At 40.9% G+C, this 24,560-nt stretch overlaps 1 protein-coding gene across 3 annotated transcripts in view; it reads right to left on the bottom strand.

Moving 5' to 3' along the window:
* The window catches only part of LOC116584934 (cytosolic beta-glucosidase), a 116,438-nt gene extending 93,524 nt beyond the window's left edge, over positions 1-22,914 (bottom strand). For all 3 annotated transcript variants that reach the window (XR_004283387.1, XM_032333986.1, XM_032333987.1), the window contains exon 1: positions 22,747-22,914. Coding sequence is in view for 2 of the 3 variants with exons in the window: in XM_032333986.1 (XP_032189877.1) it covers positions 22,747-22,804 (58 nt within the window). In the remaining variant the exon portion in view is untranslated. The remainder of the gene's footprint in view (positions 1-22,746) is intronic.
* Between the last annotated feature and the right edge of the window lie 1,646 nt (positions 22,915-24,560).

Genomic DNA, 24,560 nt, shown 5'->3' with positions numbered 1-24,560 from the left:
GTTGACCACACCCTCTCCTCCAATAGAGCTAAGACCAAGACAGCCCTAAATCAGATTTGAAGTTTTAACTATTTCACAGACTGATAATTCTAAATACAAGACGAGCCTGTGTTTTGTAACTGAGAGTGGCCATATGTATCAGCCAGGGTCCCAGCAGGAAACAGATGGCACTCACACTGGGTAATTGAGGGGAGTTTCATAAAGGACTATTTACAATGGTGTGAGCAGGGCTTGGGGAAAGCAACAAGGGACCGTGCAGAACCTCGGGGCTTGCAGCAGCATGAAATCATTAGCACTCCGGAAGGGGCTGGGGTAGAATCAGTTTCCAAAACCTTAGAGAGTAGTTACTGGCCAAGGGCTGCCTGGCAAAAGAGGAGGCCTTTATAGCTCAGGGACACAGCCAATCCTCCGCAATCCAGCAGGAAGGGAACCAGAACAGTCAACATTCTGGCTTCTCTCCTCCCCTACCTGACTCTACGACCTCCTGCTGATACTTCCCATTGATCAAATCCAAACTGAAGTCCAAGGACAATGACATCAATTGGATTGGCTGCCCAGGCCCAAGAGCAGAGGTGCTGGAGAGCAGATCTAACAGGCAAAGAAAATACAGTAAGCCTTAAGATCACTGAGCCCACCTATGCTGATTTCTGAGGGGAAGGGACGAGCCACCCCCATTAAGTCCGGAGGCAAAGTGTTTTCTAAGAGTGTGCCCCGCGTGTTCTCCTTGTGGACGGCACGGTGTAATGTATAACAGAATGTGGATATAATTTAACTACTGATTTAGTAATTGAGGGAAGTGATAAATTCCTCTGGAAATAAATAGTGAAAAGAAATATTTCAGTCCTGGTTCTGGGACTCGACCCTTTGGGCTCCAGCCCTGCCCTTGTCGTGTTGTTGTTTTCTGATGATCTTAATGTGCTCAGCTACGGAAGCTTCTCAGACCCTTTTTCATTTACTTTAGTCCTGTTTAACATATGCGGCTTTTTGTCTTCCCTGCCTTCGCCTCTGCTATTCAGCTGTAATTATTCTTCTATCTTTCAATTAAGTCTCTTCGCGTTCAGCCATGTATGCATCGAAACATGCTATCTAGTGAAAGACACTTTTCTCTGTCTTTGAAGAAAAATCTCTGCCCTCCTCTTCATCCATCAGAGCACTGTAGTAATCTAAACTGGCTTCAGTTTCTGATTGCCACTATGCTAATCTGAGCCCCATTTGGAAGGATGGAACAGTACACTGGAAAAAGCATCATGATAATAATAATAGCTATCATTTATTAAGCCTTACGATGGCATGGGCACTTTGCCAAGCACTCTACATGTGTAGAGAAGGAAAAATCGTTTCCTCGACCCTCTTAGGGGTCCCCGGCTGGGGCTGAAAATTAAACTGACAAAGACAGATTAAGAGGCAAAAAGCATACAGATTTATTTAAGTTTTATTTGCCCTGGGAGCCTTCACAAGAAAATGAAGATCCGAAGAAATGGTTAAACCTGAGTATTTTTATGCTAAGTTTGATGATGAGTGGAGGGTTGTAGAGGAATATGATAGGTCACAGAGCATAAGGTAAGGGGAGGAAAATGGGGGAAACTTGGCAAGGCCTGTTTACTCAGATTCTGCTCAGCGTCCCTCTGTCTTCAGAGATAAGGATGCTCCTTTCCTCCAGGGAGAGGCATCTCTCCCATAAGTGTTTTATGACGCGTTTCAGGGGAGAAGGGCAGGGGAGGTTAGAGTAACCTTCTCACTTGTGCTGTTTTCTCAAATTCCTTCAGCTTCCAAAGTATTGTACCACACCCCAAATCCCATCCCGTAATTTGCACCACCCATATCACCCCCAGTTAAACTGGAAGAATCTGGGGTTTCCTTGAGGAGGAGAGCATAGGTCACAGATAAAAGTAAAACTGTAAGCCGGCTGTCACCGAATAGAGACTGTGCTCTTATTCATATTCTCTATACGTGTGTCAGTTTCTCTCTCCAGCCTTACTATCTCTGTGACCTCAAGCAACTCGCCCAACCTCTCTGTACCCTCAGTTTCCTCATCTGCGAAAGGACAGTGATAATAACACCTGAGTCTTCCTACCTGATAGTGGTGTTGAGGAAATGTATTGGATGTATTATTGGAGTGGATGTATTTGGAAATGACTCTCCGGGAGGCAGTGTAGGATTGCTGTTAATAAATGGTTTCTGTATCCACTGCTCCAAACTACACTGGCTCTCCTAAGAAGTGACCTCAGAGTAACTAGTCTTTTACGGAGCCCACCCTGTCTTGCTGGCCTCCTCAAGATTCCCTCTTCTGGACTGCCTGGCCCATTTGCTCTTTGTACCAGGAACCATCCAAGCCTGTTGGGCATGCAGTGAATCCTGTCCACGCAGTTCCTCTGACGCCTGTACTCGGTCGTCACTCTGGACTCTCAGCACCTTGAGAAGGGCATTCATCCTATTCCAGAACCTTGGGGCAGGAGGAACTAGCTCCTGAACAACACGTACTATAAAAGTTGTCCCCCAGGGACAAGTATTTTTCCCAGTGGCCTTTTTCTGTTTCTGTTTCCCTTTAAAAATAATAATAAAGTTCTTTTATTACATAACTGTGGGACAAGGGATCAAACATCTGTGCTTAAAATGCAAAAGGTGCCCTACATTCAAGCCTCTCCTGCCCAGAAGAAATACCCTTTGCAACGTTTAAATCCTTTAACTCTTTCCTCCCTTTACTACATGAAAATTATAAAGAGCACCGTGCTATTAATCTGTAACTTCCTAGTGACCTCACGGTAGGCATGAAATACCCCTAGAAACCTCAACCCTTACTGGTTTGCCTGACTGGGTTCTAGTAGCAAATCAACTCAAAAATTTTATGAACACGAGTTTGGTTTTCATTGTTTTCCTATCAATCACCAATGAGATTTTCACTATACAATAAAACTGAGCAAAAAGGAAGGGTTGGAGGACAGCTTCCCATACCTACTCTATGAATTGCATCAGGTAAATTGATTCTGTTTGCCAGTTAAATACAAATGTCTTCTTTTAACTAATTCCATTTTAATGTGTTTTCTAGAACACCTCTATAAATCTGGCGTTTGTGAAAATGAGCTAATGGCATCCTTTTTTTGACTAATGAAAATCACAGGCTTGAGCATTCGTGGGGTATTTGAGATCGTACCAACAAGTATTGATGGATCTCACAATGCTGCAGATACTGAGGCAGGACTCTGGACCTTCAGTCCTGGCTCCCATTTCCCAAGACAAGCGAGAAGACGTGGGGGTGAATAGAGGTGGAGATGCTGACCTGAAGAGAGGCGGGTCGTGTCCAGATATTAGCACCCTAAAGGTTTCTGAGCCCACCAACCAGCAGGACAAGAATTCCTAAGAACTGGCCTCAGCAGGAATTTGGGGTTGTTGGGTTTTAGAGGGTGTTTTCTGTATTAAAAAAAAGTTCCAGAAATCCCACACACTACTCACCCTGGATAACTTCACTTCTTTGAGTCTGTTGTCCTCATCTGTAAAAAGGGAATAATTATATAGGAAGTGTGTAAAATGTCTGCCATGGTGGCAAGTAGTAGCTGTTTAAAAAGGCAGCTATGAGGACACCTGGGTGGCTCAGTCAGCGAGGCATCTAACTCTTGGTTTCTGCTCAGATCATGATTTCAGGGTCATGAGATCGAGGTCCTCCATCCCTGTGGGACTCTGTACTCAGTGCGGCATCTGCTTGGGATTCTCTCCCTCTCCCTCTCCCACTGCCCCTCCCCCCCAATTTGCACACATACAATATGTCTCTAAAATAATAAATAAAATATTTTAAACAGAAGCTATTATTGTTACTGTTATTATTCTTGTTGTTCCTGTGATAGCAGTTTTTTTCTATCTGTGGTTTGCATATTTTCAAATATCTCATTAGACTTGCTAAGGTATATTTAGACTCATGCAATATACCCAAATGCATCTGATGACAGGATAGGTCATACAGCAGCTCTGCTACAGTTTTTGTCTTTTGGACAGGTGCTCTTCAGAACCAATGTATCTCAGAAATTAAAAGCCCAGCTTGAGGTATTACTGAGTCATAGTCCATTGCCTAGGAGAGCAGAACCATCCATCCCCCCCAGACAGGGCTGCACTTGGTACCGGCGGGTCTTACTAAATGTGTATGCAATCTAGGTTTTGTTATGTACTTGAAATGGTTAATTAGAAGAGGTAGGGGAATCTGAAATGTCACAGCAAGCTCCTCCTGGCCCACTGTCACGTTTCATGAATCTTTGTGCTGAACGCATTTGGATTGAGCAGTGACCCCCTCCAAACACATTGCTTCTGTGTCTCTTCTCTTTTAACACCTATTTATGTCCCAATACATCTGCATTGTGTGGCTCAGTGAGATCCATTAAGTCCTTGGGCAGTGTTTAGGGCTCCTGTTTTTATTATAATTTCTTTGAGGCTCAGATTTCTCACATAAAGTGATAGAAAACTACTGTACAGACAGTGAGTAAAACACTTCTTAAAAGAAAAGGGGAAAAAAGAAGTTTGTATAAGATTCGTGATTTCAGTCTGCGAATTCTCAGAGCAACCCTGTGGGTGAGAAAAAATAATTTCTTGTAGGTTTTAGGTAAAGATATAATTTAGCTTTATTTGCAGACACAAAACTCTAAGAAAACATTACTTGCCATCAATGCCTCAGGCTTTAAAAATATTTATGAGATCGACATAGTTACCAGGAGGCAGACACTTCCTTTCAATGTCAGAGGTCAGGCACGTTGGCTAACACCCCAGATAATATTGATGTACCTTCAAAATTTAAAATAATGTTTATACCATTTATTTATTCATTCATATATAGAGCACCCATCCTGAAGTATCTGGGACACTGAACAAGGTTTACATAAATCTGACTGTTTTTTCCTCTGGGCCATTTGGCTCAGTCTGGTAGACCATAAATATTCAATAACACTTTACAATGACAAAGCATCTTTTATGCAAACATCTCTAAGCACATTATTCACCAATATTACAATCTCCTCTTTAACCTACTGGTAAAGTCACAGAAACTAATTGACTTTCTTCAAGGTCCCACCACAAATTGTTTATTTTGTAGATTAGAGTCCAGGTGTCCTGATCTTAGCTATAACTAAAGGGAGAAAAAAAACAAACAAACACATTTTTTAGGTGCTTAAGCTGATGACCTACACTAAATATTTCTAAATTGAATCTATTAGGCAAAACGTCCTCCTTAAAGATGTTAAATGTTGTGATGCATCCAATTGAATTTTATAACTTTTGTTCTAATTTGCCCAAGGCCAGTTACCATTTTCAGAGCCCCAAGTATGACCTATTTTAATTGAATTCTGTTACAAACACTTAAACTTTCACTCTTTAATCAAATCAGGTTTCTAAATAGAAATTAAAGTTGGAGCAGAACACCAAAACTTTTCACGGAAAGTCCAGTTGCAGTAACAGCACGGCCGTACCAAAATACTTGAGCAAAGTGAAAAGCTTTTGTGAAGTGAAAAGGAATTACTGTGAGATTTAGGCAAGTCTCAAACACTTTCAGATTATGCAAGCAAAAGAAAATACCTTAAATTCGTTATTTTACAGCTCTTTTATGTTAAAGTAAGGCAGTTTAATATAGACAATAAAATATCCAAAAAAAAAAAAAAAAGGAAAGATTTTTAGAATCACTCACAATGGGGCACCTGGGTGGCTCAGTTGGTTAAGGTTACGTATTTATCTTAGGCTCAGGTCATGACCCCAGGGTCCCGGGGAGCCCCATGTCAAGATCCCTGCCAGGTGGAAGTCTACTTCTCCTTCTCCTTCTGCTCCTCCCCCTGCTTATGCTCTCTCCTGTTCTCTCTAACAAATAAATTTAAAAATCTTAAAAAATAAAATACAATAAATGACTCACAACTATGATGGTCGTTAACGCATTTGCAAATGCCCAACCTCAGGGAGCATAGCTGACCAGCTGACGAAGAGCCATCACAGGTGCAGTTTGCACCGAGGCCATACCTTCCCGAGCTGATCCCAGGCGGCGCTGACTATGGCCAGGCTACTATGACAAGCCTGTCCGTGGAAGATGTGGGACTTTCCGACAGGAGACTTAGCACTTCCCTGAAGACTTGCAGAGCTCTCCCTTGCTCTCTTGCAGTATAAATGCTTCACTCAAACCGCCTTCTTCCTTCCTTCTCTCCTTCACTCATCAGACCTGCATCCCAACCTCTCTCGCTCTCACTCATTTCTGTCATGAAGAATAAACTTCTTGCATGTTTAACACCATCCTGGCCTCTGCTTCCTGCAGGACCCAGTCTCGTGTGCTATCTGATGGCAGTGATGATGATGATGGTGAAGATCAAGATGCTGGTGATGGCGGTGGTGTTGATGGTAGTCAAGATAATGATAAGGATTACCGTCTACTGAGTTCCTTTTAAAATGCCAGACCTGGGGCGCCTGGGTGGCTCAGTGTGTTAAGCCGTTGCCTTCGGCTCAGGTCATGATCCCAGGATCCTGGGATTAAGTCCCGCGTCGGGCTCTCTGCTCATCGGGGAGCCTGCTTCCCTTCCTCTCTCTCTGCCTGCCTCTCTGCCTACTTGTGATCTCTCTCTGTCAAATAAATAAATAAAATCTTAAAAAAAAAAAAATGCCAGACCTGGGTGGCTCAGTTAAGCACCATACTCTTGGTTTTGGCTCAGGTCATGATCTCAGGGCCTTGAGATCAAGCCCCACGGTAGGCTCTGTGCTCAGTGCAGAGTCTGCTTAGGTTTCTCTCTCTCTCTCTCTCTCCCTCTCCCTCTGGCCACCCCACCTCAGAAAAAAATAAATTGATCTTAAAAATAAAGCCAGGCCACGTGCTAAGAGGCTGCCTAAATTATTTCATGTACTATTCCCCAAAACCTCCAAAAGATAGATATTACCCACCTGAAGGACATAAGTCTTAAAAAGGTTAAGAAACAAAAACAAGATCACATTGCTCATGAAAGTCAAATATGAACTCATGTTCTTCCTCAACCAGTAGAGCAAAGAAGCACTGGTGCTAGCAACAGCTATATTATATCACTTCTCTGAAGTAATATGTTGTAGTATAATCTTCCAGCCCTTTTTCTGGATAGGTATTACAGTTACCATTACACTCAAAATAATAATGCATGAAGTTAAACCTTTTTTGGTAAGAAATTGAATTTTTATTTAAAATTTTTGATTTCTTAAAAATTTGCAATTATTTACTTCACTTTGGTTGCGTAGACCTGACCCAATCATTCTGATACTGTTAGTTAACTTATTCAAACATTTTTCATATCTGTATCCCATATATGAAGAGCCAGTACATCAACTCTGAGTAGTTGGGAGAGTTTTCCCAAACCCTTAAAACAAACAAAGGTCAAGCAAATGAGTCAAAGCCAAGAATTTAAACAATTGGGACCATTAAAACATCCAAAATAACAATACCCAGTCTCCAATTTTAGAATTTATTGACACTATTAAATAGATCACTTAATAACAAACTAATGGGCTTTTTCTAAATGAAACAATTGGTACCAAAAAAATGCACTTAACAAGATTTATACCCCATAAGCATCTTTCTAAGAAAGAAAACCAGCTTGGAACTCATAGCAGCTTGCTAATTCAAGAACAGATCTTTCTGATGGCAGCAAATGCCTTTTAGAATAATTTGAGGTTTCTTTGACTCATATACTAATTGACTTTCCTCAAGGTCCTCCAGGAATCACTGGGTCAGTTTTCAGTCTTGACAGATTTCTGTCGATGTCTCACAACAACTCCCTGAATAGTTTTCCAGACTTTTCATGTTAAGGACTGATTGTAGCTGCCACATTTCCACAGTATGTCAATTGGCAGTGTAAAGGGATATTCCATTGGTAACTCCCCCAAAATAGCCTTCAGAAGTCAATATCCCTTCTACTAAGAAGAGCATGCTTGCCTTGCAAATATAACTTCAAATTAAGTTACCAAGACATTGCCTTCCAAACAAGCTGCCCCTCCCGAAGTCCCTTCTACAGAGAAAGGAAAGCTACTGTTGCCCTTTGCTCTGACTCTTCAGCTTGTCCCATCATTGAATTTCCATTTCTGTTGGAACTGGGAAGGGGTCTGAGCAATAATTATGATGTCAGGTGCTTGACAATTGCCTTGATTTTATAGAAGCTGGAAAGACTCACATTTTAACTTTCTCCAACCTAACACAACTCTTAAGCTCTGACTTTTAAATGGGCAAGAAACTAAATTCCTAAATACTTTCTTAGCCTCTAAAAATCTACTACCTTGGGGCGCCTGGGTGGCTCAGTGGGTTAAGCCTCTGCCTTCGGCTCGGGTCATGATCTCGGGGTCCTGGGATCGAGTCCCGCATCGGGCTCTCTGCTTGGCAGGGAGCCTGCTTCCTCCTCTGTCTCTCTCTGCCTGCCTCTCTGCCTGCTTGGTCTCTCTCTGTCAAATAAATAAGTAAAATCTTTAAAAAAAAAAAAAAAACTACTACCTCTGCAACTCCTTCCTATCACAACACAGAACATTAACCCTCTGCCTTGTACTCATATCATCTGCACCACTCATTGTGGCCATGAGTTCCACATAGCCTCTGTTGCTTTGTTTCTTGTGGACCTTATCCCATCATATTCCTCGCCTGTCACTAAGGCATTATGCGACATTGATCATATCAATCCATCTCTGGCTTCTGTAACATGTTTTAAAAACAACATTCCCGAGAATGGAGTCAAGAGTCACCATTTGGGGAAGAAACATTCAAGAAGGAAATGCTGGGGGAACAGTCCACCCACCTTCCCTTCAACCAGAGAAGCTCCATCACTATCTCTTTTGATAGAGTTCTGAGTTAAGCTTTCCTAGTTCTGCTGCATTAAAATATGTTTTAAAACCACTGGATTAGACTTATTTCACTCAGCATAATCTCTTCCAGTCCCGTCCATGTTGCTACAAAAGTTGGGTATTCATCCTTTCTGATGGAGGCATAATACTCTATCCCCAGGGGTACAGGTCTGTGAATCACCAGGTTTACACACTTCACAGCACTCACCAAAGCACATACCCTCCCCAATGTCCATAATCCCACCCCCTTCTCCCAAACCCCCTCCCCCCAGCAACCCTCAGTTTGTTTTGTGAGATTAAAAGTCACTTATGGTTTGTCTCCCTCCCAATCCCATCTTGTTTCATTTATTCTTCTCCGACCCACTTAAGCCCCCATGTTGCATCACCACTTCCTCATATCAAGGAGATCATATGATAGTTGTCTTTCTCTGCTTGACTTATTTCGCTAAGCATGATACGCTCTAGTTCCATCCATGTTGTCGCAAATGGCAAGATTTCATTTCTTTTGATGGCTGCATAGTATTCCATGGGGACTTAGAGTGGAGAAGGGAGTTGGGGGAAATTGGAAGGGGAGGTGAACCATGAGAGACTATGGACTCTGAAAAACAATCTGAGGGTTTTGAAGGGACGGGGGGTGGGAGGTTGGGGTACCAGGTGGTGGGTATTATAGAGGGCACGGATTGCATGGAGCACGGGGTGTGGTGCAAAAATAATGAATACTGTTATGCTGGAAATAAAAAAAAAAAAAAAAAAAAACCACTGGATTAGAAAGTTTCTAAAATTCTTTCTAGTCAGTCTGACTTCCTAAAAGAATGTCAGTTCCATGTGGGCTCCTTCTTAGCTTATGAGTTCCTCTATAGCACTTGATCCAGACATTGCAAACTTTGCTCCTCTTTGCACGTCCCTCTATAACTATTTCAAGTACTCTCATCCATTATGACTTCAGCCATCAGCTAGATGTCGGTGATTACCAGCAAATCTAACCTGAAGAGGAGATATGAATTTCCAATCACCTTCCAGGATTTCCATTTAAATACTCTGGGAAGGAGGGGATCACTTGGGTGGCTCAGTCCATTAAGCATCTGCCTTTGGCTCAGGTTGTGATCCCAAGGTCCTGGGATCAAGCCCCAGGACGGGCTCCCTGCTTAGGGGGGGAATCTGCTCCTCTCTCTCCCTTTGCCCCTCCCCCCCCACCACTGTGTGTGCTTGTTCTCTCTCTCTGAAATAAATAAAATATTTAATTAATAAATAAATAACCTAAGGGAATCTCAAGCCCACATTGAACCCATCTGACTGCTACCACACCAAGTCCAAACCTGCTCTTCCTCCACTGTACTGTGTTTCTATTCATAGTGCCACAAGGCCACTGGTCACCTCAAGTATAATGACAAGGATCACCTTAGTTGTTCTCCTACATCTTTCCTGCCCTGCATGATATTCATGAACATATCCTTCCAGGTCTCCCTCATTGTTGTCTTTTTATGCTTTCTCCTCCATTCGGCTCCCTCCACCCAAATTCAGGCCTTCATTCTCCCCTGCTTCACCTACTGCAAGAGCCTAATGGCTGCTCCCCAGCGCCCATGTCTCCTTCCTCCAGTTCAGCCTCCACACGACAGTCAAAACTCCTTCTAAAATACAGACTTAATCACATTTTTCCTTTTGCTTAAGAATATTTTATGGCTACTAAGAACCTATTGCCCATGATCCTAACACTAATGTCTTAACCTGGTACCTTATATACATCACAACATGGACCTATCATGCCTTTCTAACTTCAGGTCCTGCCTTTTACCTATCATCAGAAAACAGACTGTTGCAGGCTTTCTCAAAGCGTGAGCCATCATATGGAACACTTTAAAAAAAAAAAATGTAAATTCCTGGACCCTATCTATAAATAGTGGTGTTGTATAGGCCCCCCAAATCTACATTTTAACAAGAACTCTAGGTGATTCTAATACATTCCAAAATGTTAGAATCCTACACCACTTACCTACTTTACCAGATGTGACTATACTATTCCTCAAAAACTACATATTCATAATATCATGCCTTTGCTCAAAATGTTTTCTCTGCTGATATGCTCATCCTGAAAACAAAACAAAGCAAAACAAAACAGAATAAAACAAGCTTCTTATTAAAAGCCCAATGTAAATGTCCATAAAGTGCTTCCCATTTTACTCTTGTATCCCCACCCCTCCCACCAATGCTCCACTAACATCTGGTTTGTTCTGCCACTAGGATCATCACATCACATCACAGTTCTGCATCTGCTTCTCTCCCTTACTAAAATGTGGGATTCGAATGGTTTTATTACCTTTTTACAGTACTTTTACAGTGGAAGCTCTAATACAGTGAGTCAATGTCTAACTGGGAGGAACTACGTAGCAGGGATTCAAATAAATATTCATTCAATTTAATTTAATTATTAACTCACGTGAGGCACCTGGGTCCTCCAATACCTCATGGAAACAAATCTTTTCTGACTCTTCTGGCACATTTTCTCCCCCAAGTCATCATCCAACATCAAGCCAACTACATCACAGTTTCAGAATGGCTGTACCTTATCTTTATTTGAGCCACAGAGAGTGTACTAGGGTGACCCTGGCAGATGTCTGGCCTCAGCTGTACAATATCTATGCTTGAGAAGCCTTCAGCTCTTCCTTTAGCAAGTCAGTTGAACACCAAGAATTTGTTGTGTACCAATATTTGCCAAGTTCTCAACATTGCAGGGGACCAAAGGACACATTACGGTCTCCATCACCTCCATTCCCATACCCTGTTCTTCACACTAAAAAAGAAATTAGGCAATGACCAAAGTCCCTTGCAATATTTCACCCTGTGAAAGAGCCTTAGTCTCCCACACTCTGTTACAGAGTGGTTGATGTGCATCTCTAACCTGTGCCTGCAATCTAGACCCGGATAATAATTTATAAAACATATGAAGTAATGGACCATCAAGAGAAAATGTTGCTCTTTCAAAGATCCCCAAGTATGCATCTGTATGATAGACTACAATGACTCCAAAGGAAGATTATTGTCTTTAGAGTAAATAATGCTCTTTTCCCCCCAAGTCTCAAAGCCTGTATTTAAATGATTATTCATGGGTGTTGTGGGAGACTTTAAGCCTTAGCTTGGCAATTCCCAACATAAAAATGGGTAATGTTTCAAAAACCTTGTTTATGAGTCACCTGCCCAGAAACTCACTATTGCCTCTTACATTATGTCCCAAATTCCCAGGCCAACCCCCAAAATCTATTTATCTCATTACACACCTGAAGGGTATTCAGTGACACCTACCCCTATTTACAACATTGTTCCTTTGAGAAAATGTCCTCTAAATTCCCAGTCAAGTGACATGTAAATACATTTCTGCCTGCATTCAGAGGCACATGGGGAAAGACAAGGGGATGAAAATGAGAAGTGAATGAGCACAGACATTCAGACAGGGATCAAAACCCTGTTAATCTTATATATACATTCAAAAAATGCCTTTCTCTACATGATTATTGCTCGTTAGGGGCAAAGAATTATAGCCTCCACTATCAAGAGAGAGATTTTCAGAATTTGAAGTGACTACTACCCTCTCCTAGCTACCTGGTTGAAACATAAACATAGTTATAAAAAGATTTGACATTGACTCTGGAACTGTCCAACCTCTTCTCTATATTTTCAATTTTCCCCTAAATCCATTAAGTGCCTCTTATAATTAGCATATGCTTGAAATGGGCTTTAAATGGGTACACCATAGAAAGTATTTTCTTATTTTGTGTCAACAGAAAAGCAAATAAATTTACAGTTTCAAAATATAAAATAGGCCCTTTTAGATTAAAAAAGAAAAGAAAACTTAACTTGGTTTTTTTTTTCTATTATTAAAATGTAAAGGATTTTTAAAATCTCATTTATTTTGTCAACTGGTTCTGCTTAACATTCTTCAGCCCAGTCCACTCTCAATTATCCATGCTAAGGAAGGGGGATCAGTGGCCTGGATAATCTAAAACAGCAGACAATTTTAAAAGCCCTTGTATTTGGCCTGGGCATACTTTACAATCAAACTCTGATTATCCACACTAATGAAAGGAAGAACAGGCACCTTGAGAAAGATCCAAAGCCAATAAAGATGTGCTCAGCCAGTTCAGGGCATCTCGAGGCAGAGGCCCATGGAGCATAGCAGAAGGAAAACAACAGAGCCCCAGCTACTACCTACGATGATCACCCATGCCATCCAAAATACCAACATACAGCTACAGTGTCTATATCAACCCCTCTCATGAGAGAAGTCATCTTTAGAAGTACGGAGTTATAGGACCCCTGGGTTGCTCAGTTGGTTAAGCAACTGCCTTCAGCTCAGGTCACGTGCCCGAGGTCCTGGGATTGAGCTCCCCACATCAGCCTCCCTGCTCAATGCCGAGTCTGATTCTCCCTCTGCCTATGTTCCCTCCCCACCCCCCACTCCTGTTTGCTTTCTCAAATATATAAATAAAATCTTTAAAAAAAAAAAAAAAGAAGATGAAGAAGAATCATGGAGTTATGTCCAAATGCCCCTAGGTAAAAAGGCATGCTGCTTCAAACGGTTAATGTAAGAATGTGTGTACTAAAACCTCTTTTAGGTGTTCCCTTTGCCCCATGCCACTCCCTCGCCTCTTACTCTACCAAGTTCATGGGTGACATACTCAGAAGAGGGGTATAAAGGCTAGAGATGAAGGAAACAGTGTGTGGGAGGAGGAAGTACTCCAGCTTGGATGGTAGGAGGCCTGGATCTTTGTCCCCTGTTGGTTTCTGCTCATGCCAGCAGTCAGGTGTGCACCCAAGCAGAGGGAACACAGCATTCAGCAGGACATGAAGGTCATGGCACATTTAAAGAATGGCATGTGCTTTATCTTGGTCCAAGAAGAAGATACAAATGAAGAAAGGAGCAAGAGGTGAAGCTGGGAATGTAGTCAGAGGTGAAAGTACAAAGAGTTTTTCAGTGCCATGCCAGAAGTTCAGAAATTACTCCATGGAAGGTAGGAGGACAATAAAAGTGTTTTTAATCATTGTTAAAACTTACTGAACACAGTTTGCCCAGGACTGCTCTAAGCATTTGATGTTAATAAACACAGTAAATGTTTGCAACAACTATTATCGCTGTTCCCATTTTACAGATGAGGAAACCTTAGACGGCAAAGCCCAGGAGTCTCCGAAGATCGCAGAGCTGATAATTGCTGGAGTCAGGATTCCAACCTGGCCCTTTTGCTTTCAGAGCTCTGCCGTCTCTCAAGAAATGGAAGGATGTCATCAGAATTTTAACAGACCGCACTATAAACAATGTGCTGGAGGGACTGATGGACTAGAGGAGGGTAGGGTATTTCAAGAAGACAAGAGCCAGTGAGTCCCAGAGCTAACAGAAAGGTAATAGTAATGGAGAAGAGGGGGTAACCAAGAGGTTGAGAGGAGCTAGAATCAAAAATCATAATAATAATTGGTTAAATAAAGGAAAGAGGAGAGTCTAGCAGGAGTTCCAGAGTGCTGACCTGGCCACTGTGTAATGGCCTAATAATTTTTAAAGACTTTGTGCACTGGAAAGCAATCCTTACCAGATGGGCAGGCCCAAGAAGGAATGGCACAAGAAATGCTTTTTGTTTTCCAGTGCAATGCTGGCACATACTCATCCAAATAAACAAATGTCCCATCTTAATTGATGAATTAATTGACGAATTAACAAAAACAAAAGAACTTATGTACAAATATTTAAGCTAATATATGGAACCCATATTCCAAACAAATGATTGAAGTACAGCAGATTTTTTTCTTGTTTTTCCAGGTGAAATATATTAACTCACATCTCGCTTTTCATGTAACATCCATAAGCAGCTATAGAAAGACAGATAAGAGGGGTACCTGGGTGACTTAGTGGGCTAAAGCCTCTGCCTTCAGCTCAGGTCATGATCCCAGGGTCCTGGGGTTGAACCTCGCATTAGGTTCTCTGCCCAGCAGGGAGTCTGCTTCCCCTCTCTCTCTCTGCCTGCCCCTCTGCCTACTTGTGATTTCTGTCTGTCAAATAAATAAATAAAATCTTAAAAAAAAAAAAAAGAAAGAAAGACAGAAAGAAAGATAAGAGAGAAAAAGCCCAGCATGAAGAGGAAAGAAGCAGACATGTTATAGTTTATCAAGATAGCTGTAGGGGTCATTAAAAAAGCCAAAACCATTTATAGAACATTCCTATTAGGATGAAAAATATAAAAAGGGTATGTGTACATGAAAATCTGTGGATATATAAAAAAGGCTAGAAGCATATACTCAAAATTTGAAAACAGTTTTCTGAATGACTCTTTTATTTCTTGCTTATTTACATGATTTTTAAGTGTTCTGCAATTATCTTGTATTACTTTCATAACACACACAAAAAAATTTTCTAAGCATATGTGATAGGCATTTCTATTTGGAACAATGCTGATACAAAAGAATACACAGGTAAGCAGGTACTTACCTATACATAACCCACATATGTCAATAATGATGCCAGTGGGTACCTTTCAACAGTGTCCATGAAGCCAATGGAGGTGTGGAAAATTTTGTACATGGAATGTCTGTGTGTTGAGAATAAAAAGAGGTAAGAGGGGGCGCCTGGGTGGCTCAGTGGTTTAAAGTCTCTGCCTTCTGCTCAAGTCATGATCCCAGGGTTCTGGAATTGAGCCCCACATCGGGCTCTCTGCTCAGCGGGGAGCCTGCTTCCTCCTCTCTCTCTCTGCCTGCCTCTCTGCCTACTTGTGATCTCTGTCAAATAAATAAATAAAATCCTTAAAAAAAAAAAGGAGGTAAGAAATGATGCAAAGTGCAAATGGCTTAGAGCAGCTGACCTCAGAAGCAGATGCCTGAACATGGGGCCCACGTAGGTCATAGTATTCCTCGTCCACTGTGCCTTTCTCACATTGTCTGAATATTTCACTTTCTCCCATTACATTGTCTGAAATTTGACCAATTCCATGTTATCTCATCTTCTTTCTAAAAAGTACAAGACTAGACAACGTCTGGAGGTTGGAAGCGTTAGTGATGAGGAGGAAAATGATAATGGTAAGAAGAAGAGAGAAATTCACTTGCTAACTTGGAACAATGCTTCATAGTTTATGAGGCACTTCCATATATTAACTCATGTTAACAGATTTCAACTTCCAGGTGGGGATGGAGTATACATATTTAATTTCTCTCCCTTACAACCTCACTGAAATGATAGTAAATAAGAAAATTCACAACTGAGCTGAAAACAAAAGGAAAAAAAAACAAACCTGTCCCAATAGAATACCACATTTACTAAAGTATTTCCAGATAATAGAAAGAAAACGGAATTGTCTAAATGGTCTGAGAAACTAAAGGATTAAGAGGAGATCCTCTGGGGAATCTCCGTTTTAACCAAGCGGAGAGCAGAGCAGGTCTCAGAGAGATCATGAAGATAATTAATTAAAGAATTATCTATCATACTGCTGGCTTGATTGGTTCTTCTCCCGCATACACAGAGCAGTTGGTACTCCCTTAGCCTATGTTAAAATCCTAAGAAATGCTTAATAAAAGTGAGAGATGTGCTAGGAAGGATCCTTATCAACAGTACTGAAATGGTCAAGAGAAGTTGAACAAACTCAAGCCAAACAAGAACTCGAAAAGGAGTAGGGACAAGAGTCATAAAAGTAACAAGCAAACAGTTAGACGGGGAAAGACAAACAGTATGAACTCACATGGAATCTTAAAACAAACAAAGCACATAGAAAAAGAGACCAGAGGCAGGAGGTAGGGAGGGGTTGGAGGAAGGAGCTCACTAGGCACCAACTTCCAGTTATGAGATAAGTAAGTACTGGGAACACAACGGACAACATGATGACTATAGCTAACTCTGCTGTATGATGCACTGGCAAGTTGCTAAGGAAGGAGATCCTAAAATTTCTCATCGTAAGGAAAAGACCTTTTTTTAGGGGATGGTGGATACCTATACGAGATGATGCTAACTGGCCTTGCTGTAGTGATCATTTCCCAATATGTGTAAGTCAAATCATTATGCTGCACACCTTGAACTTATACTGTATGTCAATGACATTTCAATAAAATTGACCTAATAAAAATGTAAAATCCTAAAAAAAAAAAGCAAACAAAAATATTCTTCCTTAAAATCCTTGAAATCTGGCAGTTATTGAGCTCTAAATCTTGGCTCTTTCCCCTCATATAGTCTTATGAAAAGATCTACTGTCAATAGGACCCATTCACTTATACAGAACACTGCTTCTTACAAAATCAGCCCTGTTTCAGTTAAATAGAACTATTTAACTTTAAAAAACAACCTAATTCAGATGCTGATTTTTTTTGTTTGTATATTTTATTTAAATGCAATTAGCCAACATACAGTACATCATTAATTTCAGATACAGAATTCAATAATTCATCAGTCTTACATAAGACCCAGTGGCCCATCGCATGATGTACCCTCCTTAATGCCCCTCACCAAGTTATCCTATTCCCCCCACCCATTTCCGCTTCAGCAGCCCTCAGTTTGTTTCCTGTAGTTAAGAGTCTTTCATGGTTTGTCTCCCTCTCTGATTACTTCCCATTCAGTTTTCCCTCCCTTCCCTGATGATCCTCTGCACTGTTTCTTATATTCCAGATATGAGTGAAACCATAAGAAAATTGTCAACATACTCTTTCATTCATAAACATGAACAGACTCTCAAGGGTCACCAGACTTTGGGCAAAAACAAATAGCATGAAAGATAAGTTCCCCAAAAAGCAAATAACCCCTAAACCTCAAAGTGATACAGAAAGCAAGCAAGAGAGAGAGAGAGACCGAAAGCAAGAAAGAGAGCTCCCTTTTTTAAACTAGCATTCTTAAAAACATTTGAAAACAAAAACAAAACACAGCTTCCTAAAAGTGGAACAATCAAAGAATAATTGGAAAACCTAAAAATGTAATTGCCGCAATTAAATATCTAACATTGGAGTTGAAAAATAGAATGAAAGAAGCGAAAGTCTAAATTAGTAATCTGGAAGAAAAAGTTGAGAAATCATCCCAGATCCAAAGAAGCATAAAAGTTAGAAAAATTCCTCCCATATTCATCCAGTGAACATTCAAAAAAAGAGATAAGCATTAGAAATTCTACAGGTGAAGGGTACCTGAGTGGCTCAGTCAGTTAAGTAACCAAAGCCTGGTTTTGTTCCACTTCATCCTTCTCATGTGTCATGAGCTCCAGCCCTGCAATATTAAACTCAGAGCTCACAGGGGAGTCTGCTTGAAGATTCTTTCCGTCTACCCCTTTCCCCAATTTGTGTGTATGCACACACACATGTGCTCGCTCTCTCTTTCAAGTAAATAAATAAATCTTTTAAAAAAAAAAAAAAAGAAAAAGAAAAATTCTTTAGGTGAGAAGTCTAATGCTTAGAGACATTAAGTGACGTAATTCTTCAGTAGTTCACCAATAGAGTCAGATATACTCCAGATGTGTCCCACTGATAAGCCCAAGCCTGAAATTCAATCCGTACATGTCAGTGTGGTCCCCATACTTGTTTATAGCTGGTATCCATTCTGATTGGTTCATGTGGATGCCAGCGTAGTCAATATCAGTTTTCTATAGCTCTATTCTTCATGGTCTTAATGGTTCCATACTGGTTTTCTATGACTGGTATCCACTCTCACTAGTCAATGCAAGTGCCAGTCTAGCCTATACCCATTGTTTACAGTTGGTATCTGCTTGGGTGTTGAAGGAGTTGATAAATATTTGAATATCATTCCTTCCTAAGCCCATACTCTTTCAATGATGCCTACAAAATGTCATGGTACGATCAAAAAAGGGGGATAGGTTAAATTAGGGATGAAGATTAAGGAGTGTGCTTGCTTGTGATGAGCCCTGAGTACGGTATTGAAGTGTTTAATCACTATATTGTACACCTGAAACTAGTATTACACTGTATGTTAGTTAGTTGGAATTTAAATAAAAGTTAAAGGCAGGGGCAATAATTAAGACTATGGTAGACAACAGATTTGAACCTGGGGGAAAGAAAGGTAGTTTCTGTCATATCAACCTTTAAGCTATGAAAAATTTCATGAATTCATGATTCCCTCTGTTTTTCCTTTCTCCTTACGTATTAAGAAATGAATAAGCATGCTTCAATGTCTATTTTCTCTCCTACTTTTCTAAGTGCTCCAGACAAAGCATAGATATCCCTGGTGAGCCCTTTTCTAGAAATTTCTACAGGCAGTCATCCCAAACTTGGATGTTTAATGGAAGGGCTTTAGCAGAAAGCAGGAACCAAGATAAACAGGCCAAATTTGTTGAGTGGAGAAAGCAAACAGGAAGTGACCTAATGAGTCTATAGGCACACCACCCTGAAGGCACTCCAGCCGGTCTGATCTTGGAGTTTTTAAAAGGGACTAGAGAAGATTAAGCCTGAATAAAAATCACCAGAAATGGGATCTAAAACCAACTAATGCAACTACGCTGTTTACTCTCCTACTTTTTAAATGCAAAAATAAGGGGCAGCTGGGTGGCTCAGTGGGTTGAAGGCTCTGCCTTCCGCTCAGGTCATGATCCCAGAGTACTAGGATCGAGCACCCCATCGGGCTCTCTGCTCAGCAAGGAGCCTGCTTCCCTTCCTCTCTTTCCACTTGCCTCTTTGCCTGCTTGTGATCTCTGTCAAATAAATAAATAAAATCTTTAAAAAATAAAATAAAATAAAATAAAATAAATGCAAAAATAACTCCACATTTCTTAGCTATAGGATTCCATCTTTAACATCCAAAGGCAAACAGAAAGCCAAAGTTTGAGCCCAGCCCTAATTTCTTTCAACACAAAGCCAAAATCAAAGTTAAATCAAACTCCAAACATTATATTGGTACCCAGTGCAGCATCAAAGGTTGAAAATGGCATTCATAAAACTGAGGCCTTTGCTTCTCTAAGAACCATAGACTCAGATCCCACCAGGAAGTGTTAATGGAGTAGTTTAGACTTTGCTTAGGATTTGTGGGATTTTGCAGAACATGTTCATCCCTTAAGAGCCTTCCCTGAAATCACTGGGAGTTATAAGCTCATAAGAGCTGTAGAATTGGGTCCTAAATGTCATTTTCATAGCTCCTCCGTGGCCGACCGAGGAAATAAACAAAATGCTACTGAGCTACCTGCTGTTTTCTGTTTCATATCCCCTCTAGCAGAAAACAGAGGCAAAGGTGGCTCCACAAAGGGTTAAAACTCATGAGAATTGTTTTTGTAGTTTAAAATATTGTATAAGACTCACTCCTGTACAAGCGATGATTATCTGCATTTTTTTCCTGCCTCTTCATCTAACAAATACATTTTACAGTTTTTACAACATTCTTTACAACTCACCTAAAACACATAATTTTCCTCCTGCTTATATCACTTGTTTATTATTTATTTATTAGATTTATATTGTGCTTTCCTCCAAAAGGCTCGAAGCACCACACAGCCAGCTCTTATATAATAAACATTTCATTAAACTCTTCTTAAAAACCATAAACGGGGAAGTAGCCGGAGTGGAGGCAAAAGGGATATAAACAAGGTCAGGAAGAAGAAAGAATCTTGGGGTCTGGTGAAACTGGCAACCAAGTAATCAATATATTAGCAAGCCCGGTGATCAGAAAGTCCTGCCCTGCCCCTTTCCATCAGCCCCACCTGCAGAGACCCTAAGGAGCCTTCTATTCCAAGTAACAGAGCCAAAATATCTCCATTTCGGGGGGGGGGGCGGTGAGGCATAGGTATGCAGGGCAGTGGGGAGGTGGGAGATGCACTAGTTATCTATCAGGATTCTCAGCATATGTGAAAACAAAGATACCTACACAGACAACTGTGCTTTGAAAACCAGGGGAAAGATATACATGGTAATGCTTCATAACAAATCACCAAATTGTTAGATTTTTTTTTTTCCAAATACAATTCATGTTTAGTCCTCAGTTCTGAATGTATGTGATTTCCAGTGATTCTGTAGACTTTCAGGACCAGGGCAAACTTAAAGTTCAAAGATTCTCAAAATCACAAAGTGACAGGGCAACCTCAGCTTTTAAATCCCAGGCCACACTGACTTGACAAAGCCATAGAACAAAGCCATTGGCATCCCCCGTATGTGATCTCCACAACAGTGGAGGGGTAGCTAAATGGGAACTCTCTCAGAAGCTGCTGGTAGAACCAGTCCAGAAGGAGTGAAGAGGGAATATATTCCAACATGCAGAACAAAGAAGAAATGACTATTCCCACTATGTGCTGCAGACAATGTAACTCAGTAGGAGAGAACACAGCCAGGAGAAAGAACAGATAATAGTATTATCATTGCTGTTACTATGTGTCAGGCACTCTCTCCCTCTGGTTACATATATTAACTTCTGTCATCCCCAGAACAAACCTACAAAGTGAGCAGAATCATTTTCCTAATTTTAGAAATAAGGGAACTGTGGCTTAAGTTATTAGCGGAGGTCACTCAGTAAGTGCATGACCTAGGATTCAAACCCAGAGCAAAAAGTTAGATAAGGGCTCTTAGGTGGAAAACAGCAAACATAAAAAAATTCTGAGTTGACAAAGAGAGAAGTCATGCTGGATCAAGTCTCCCTACTTCAAAGCTGCTGATATAGAGTTAACAGCACAATAGCAGTTAGAAGCCACAAATAAAAACCTTAAAATAAGGCTGCAGCAAGCCTGGTGCAGAAAAGCATGAAACAAACTGACAGAAGAAGTATGGCAACCTGGAGACCCCATGAAGACAGGAGCTCAGAATGGACCAATGAGGTCATTCCTGAGTCCAGAGTGAACAGGACCTGGAAATCCACAATATTGTCTTATGTAACCGACTGCATATTTTTGCCAAGTTAACCGCTGAGTCCTACAGAGTCATCCTCAGAAATCCTTTTGTGACCATCCCCATATAAAGACCATGCATTGAGCACTTACTAAGCACCAAGCATTTGATACACATCATCTTATTTAAGCCTCATGGCAACTATAATATAAAGACCATAATTATCCCCATTTTGCAGATAAGGAAGTACAGAGAGGTTGAATAACTTGCTCAAAGTCACACAGAACTAGTAAAGAGTTCAGATGGACCCCAAGTCAGGGGAGTCCAGTGACTTGTTCTGGCCCCCAGAACAGCGAGGAAAGGAACCTCCCAGTTCATGATGATTTGCCGCAGCTGCTCTAGGAAACTACTGCAAGAAACTCTCTAAGCTTTGTTTAAGTCAGGGTTTCCCACATGTATTTGACCAAATAAATATTGTTCCCATGATAGAGATGAACAACCCTTAATTCCTTAAGTGGGAAATATATAGGTTTTGGGAAAACTAGCCTAATCTTCCTAGTTTGCTGATGAGGAAGCTGAGACTCGGGAAAGAGGATGCACTCACATGCTCCTCTGTGGTAGGACAGAGACCAGACTCAGCCCTCCAGCTCCATTCTCTCCCATCTTGCAGCTGTTGTACTCTTCAGCTGCCCAGGAGATGGGGCAGCACATGAGATTAGGCTCTGCTTTGTGGCCACCAGAAATAGAACAGGACACCGTTCCCTAGAGAGGAACATCCTCCAATCAAGTCTCCTGGATACTTTGAAGAAATTTACCCAGTATTTTTCCAGCCAGTAGGGGAAATTATGTTTTTTGTTGGGGGAATTGGGACAAATGTGTTCAAGAAACCAACAACAAAGGCAGCTAGTCCAATGTAAACGGATGTCTCAGATGAACTTGAACAAACTGAGATTATAGGTGCCGCTTGGCGGTCCACCCCTCACTACCACGACTCCTGCGTAAGGAAAGGTACAAGGGAAGATGAGCTTCTTCTATGTAAAAGGTGACAGTTTCACTGATACAGTTATGGGCTCATTTATCCCTCTCCTTCTTTTCCTTTGGCTTCCTCACCCTCACCCTCTTTCTGGCACAGAGGACCCAAAAAGGTCATTTCCATCCCAGCCCTAGCAAAGGCGAAGGAGCTTCTCTTACCTTCCACTTGATAAGCTGCAGTGGATGCCCCCCATCCAAATCCATTGGGGAAAGCCATGCTTTCAGAAGATGGCCAGCTAGACCATTCAGCCCAACAGGAGCTGTGTGCCCTTTAGTTAGTGGAGTCCAAGAAATTGTGCAAACAGTCAGTGGACTCACTCTGACCAAAGTCTGGAATACAAATGTGTATGCAAACAAGAAGGGAGCCAGATTAAATGATCACACTTGACTGGCCATGGCCTTGATATGAATCCAAGACACTTTGTAAAGGCAAGCATTTCCACTTTCTTCTCTGGGCACTTGCAGATTCTTAACAGAGCTGGACCAGCCTGGATGCTTTGACAAGACATCCATTCATCTAATCTTATCCATTTTAATAAAATACGTGGACATTGTTTTTAAAAGACACATAATCTTACTAGAATTTTCCCTTAATCTATTCCTCCCGATTCTTAATCCCCACTCCTTAGAGATAACCATTTGCAACTGTTTCTTCTGGAATTTTCTCCCACATTATTTAAAGAATAACCTGAGATTACTACTTCTTAATTTGCTTTCAGTTTTAGGTAATAACTATTAAATTCTGGATATAGAGGTAGAAGATCTAACTTACTCTCTCTGTCTCCCTCCCTCTTGCTCTCACTCCTCTTCCCACAACAGAATGAGATTCCCTTTGTTGTTTAAATAAATACTCTATATTTACATTACTATGACTATATATGGTCAACACTGAGGCGTGTAATAGTAGTCCATGCTTACATGCAACCTTTTATTTTCTCTGGGGTTAATCAACTGTCTGGTTTTTGTATTGAATTTTCAGTATACCTATCACTAATTCATCTCCAAACAGTCCAATAGAATTCTGACTCTTCGGCTTCCAAACACCTCTGTTTCCCTGCTTATTCTGCAGTTTGTTTTTTAGGCAAACAGAGCGTCAGTTAATCTGCACCTTATATCCCCTCTCCTTTGTGCTTTCTTCCCCTTTATCTCTCCCTTTTAGAGAAGCAAATCCTTGAATAACTTTCTGATAAAGGGGGCACGGAAAGTAACTTTTTGGAAACTCTGTGGTTCTGGGATTGTCTTTATTCCAATGTCACGCTTGACATGCAGTTTGACTACTCTGGGATTCTATGATGGAAGTCATTTTCACTGAGAATTTTAAAGGCATTGGTTCATGCCCTTCTGGTTTCTGGTTTGGCTCTTGAGAACCTTGATGACAATCCAAGTCTTCATCTTTTATATATAACTCATTTCGTGCCCCAGCCCACTTTCACTGCTTCCCAAGCTTCTATTTCTGAAATTTCACAGCCATGTGCCTTGAAGTGGGACTTTCCTCCATCATGCCAGGCAGGCAGCCTATGTACCATAGTAATGTGGCATGCTGGCAATAGGCGAAAGCGGGTGAGGGGGGACATGGGAATGCTCTGTACTATCTTTTGCAACCTTTCTGCGCATCTAAAATTGATCCTGAAACTAATATAACACTGTATGTTAACTAAGATTAAAGTAAAAACTTTAAAAAGTAAAAAAAAAAAAAAAAAATGGAGGCAAATTTAACAGCCTTTTTTTTTTTTTTTTAAACTCCTGTGGAGAGAGGAGTTAGGCAAAATCATGGTGTGTAAAGTTACTTATTCAGTTCCCCTAAAACAGTGTTTAAATCATCCTACACTGTGTCATGACAAAAACACAAGACTAGATATAACTAGAGGGGAATCCTACCCTGTCCAGTTATTCTAACCCTAAGAAGAAAAAAGAAAAAAAGAGGTTAAATATAGAAAGAGATGAGAGAAGACATTTAAAATATTTAAAGGTAC

The sequence above is a fragment of the Mustela erminea genome, chromosome 2, assembly GCF_009829155.1.
Source record: "Mustela erminea isolate mMusErm1 chromosome 2, mMusErm1.Pri, whole genome shotgun sequence".
NCBI lineage: Eukaryota > Metazoa > Chordata > Mammalia > Carnivora > Mustelidae > Mustela > Mustela erminea.
Note: the sequence above shows the minus strand (reverse complement) of the source record. Positions and strands in the feature narration are given on the sequence as shown.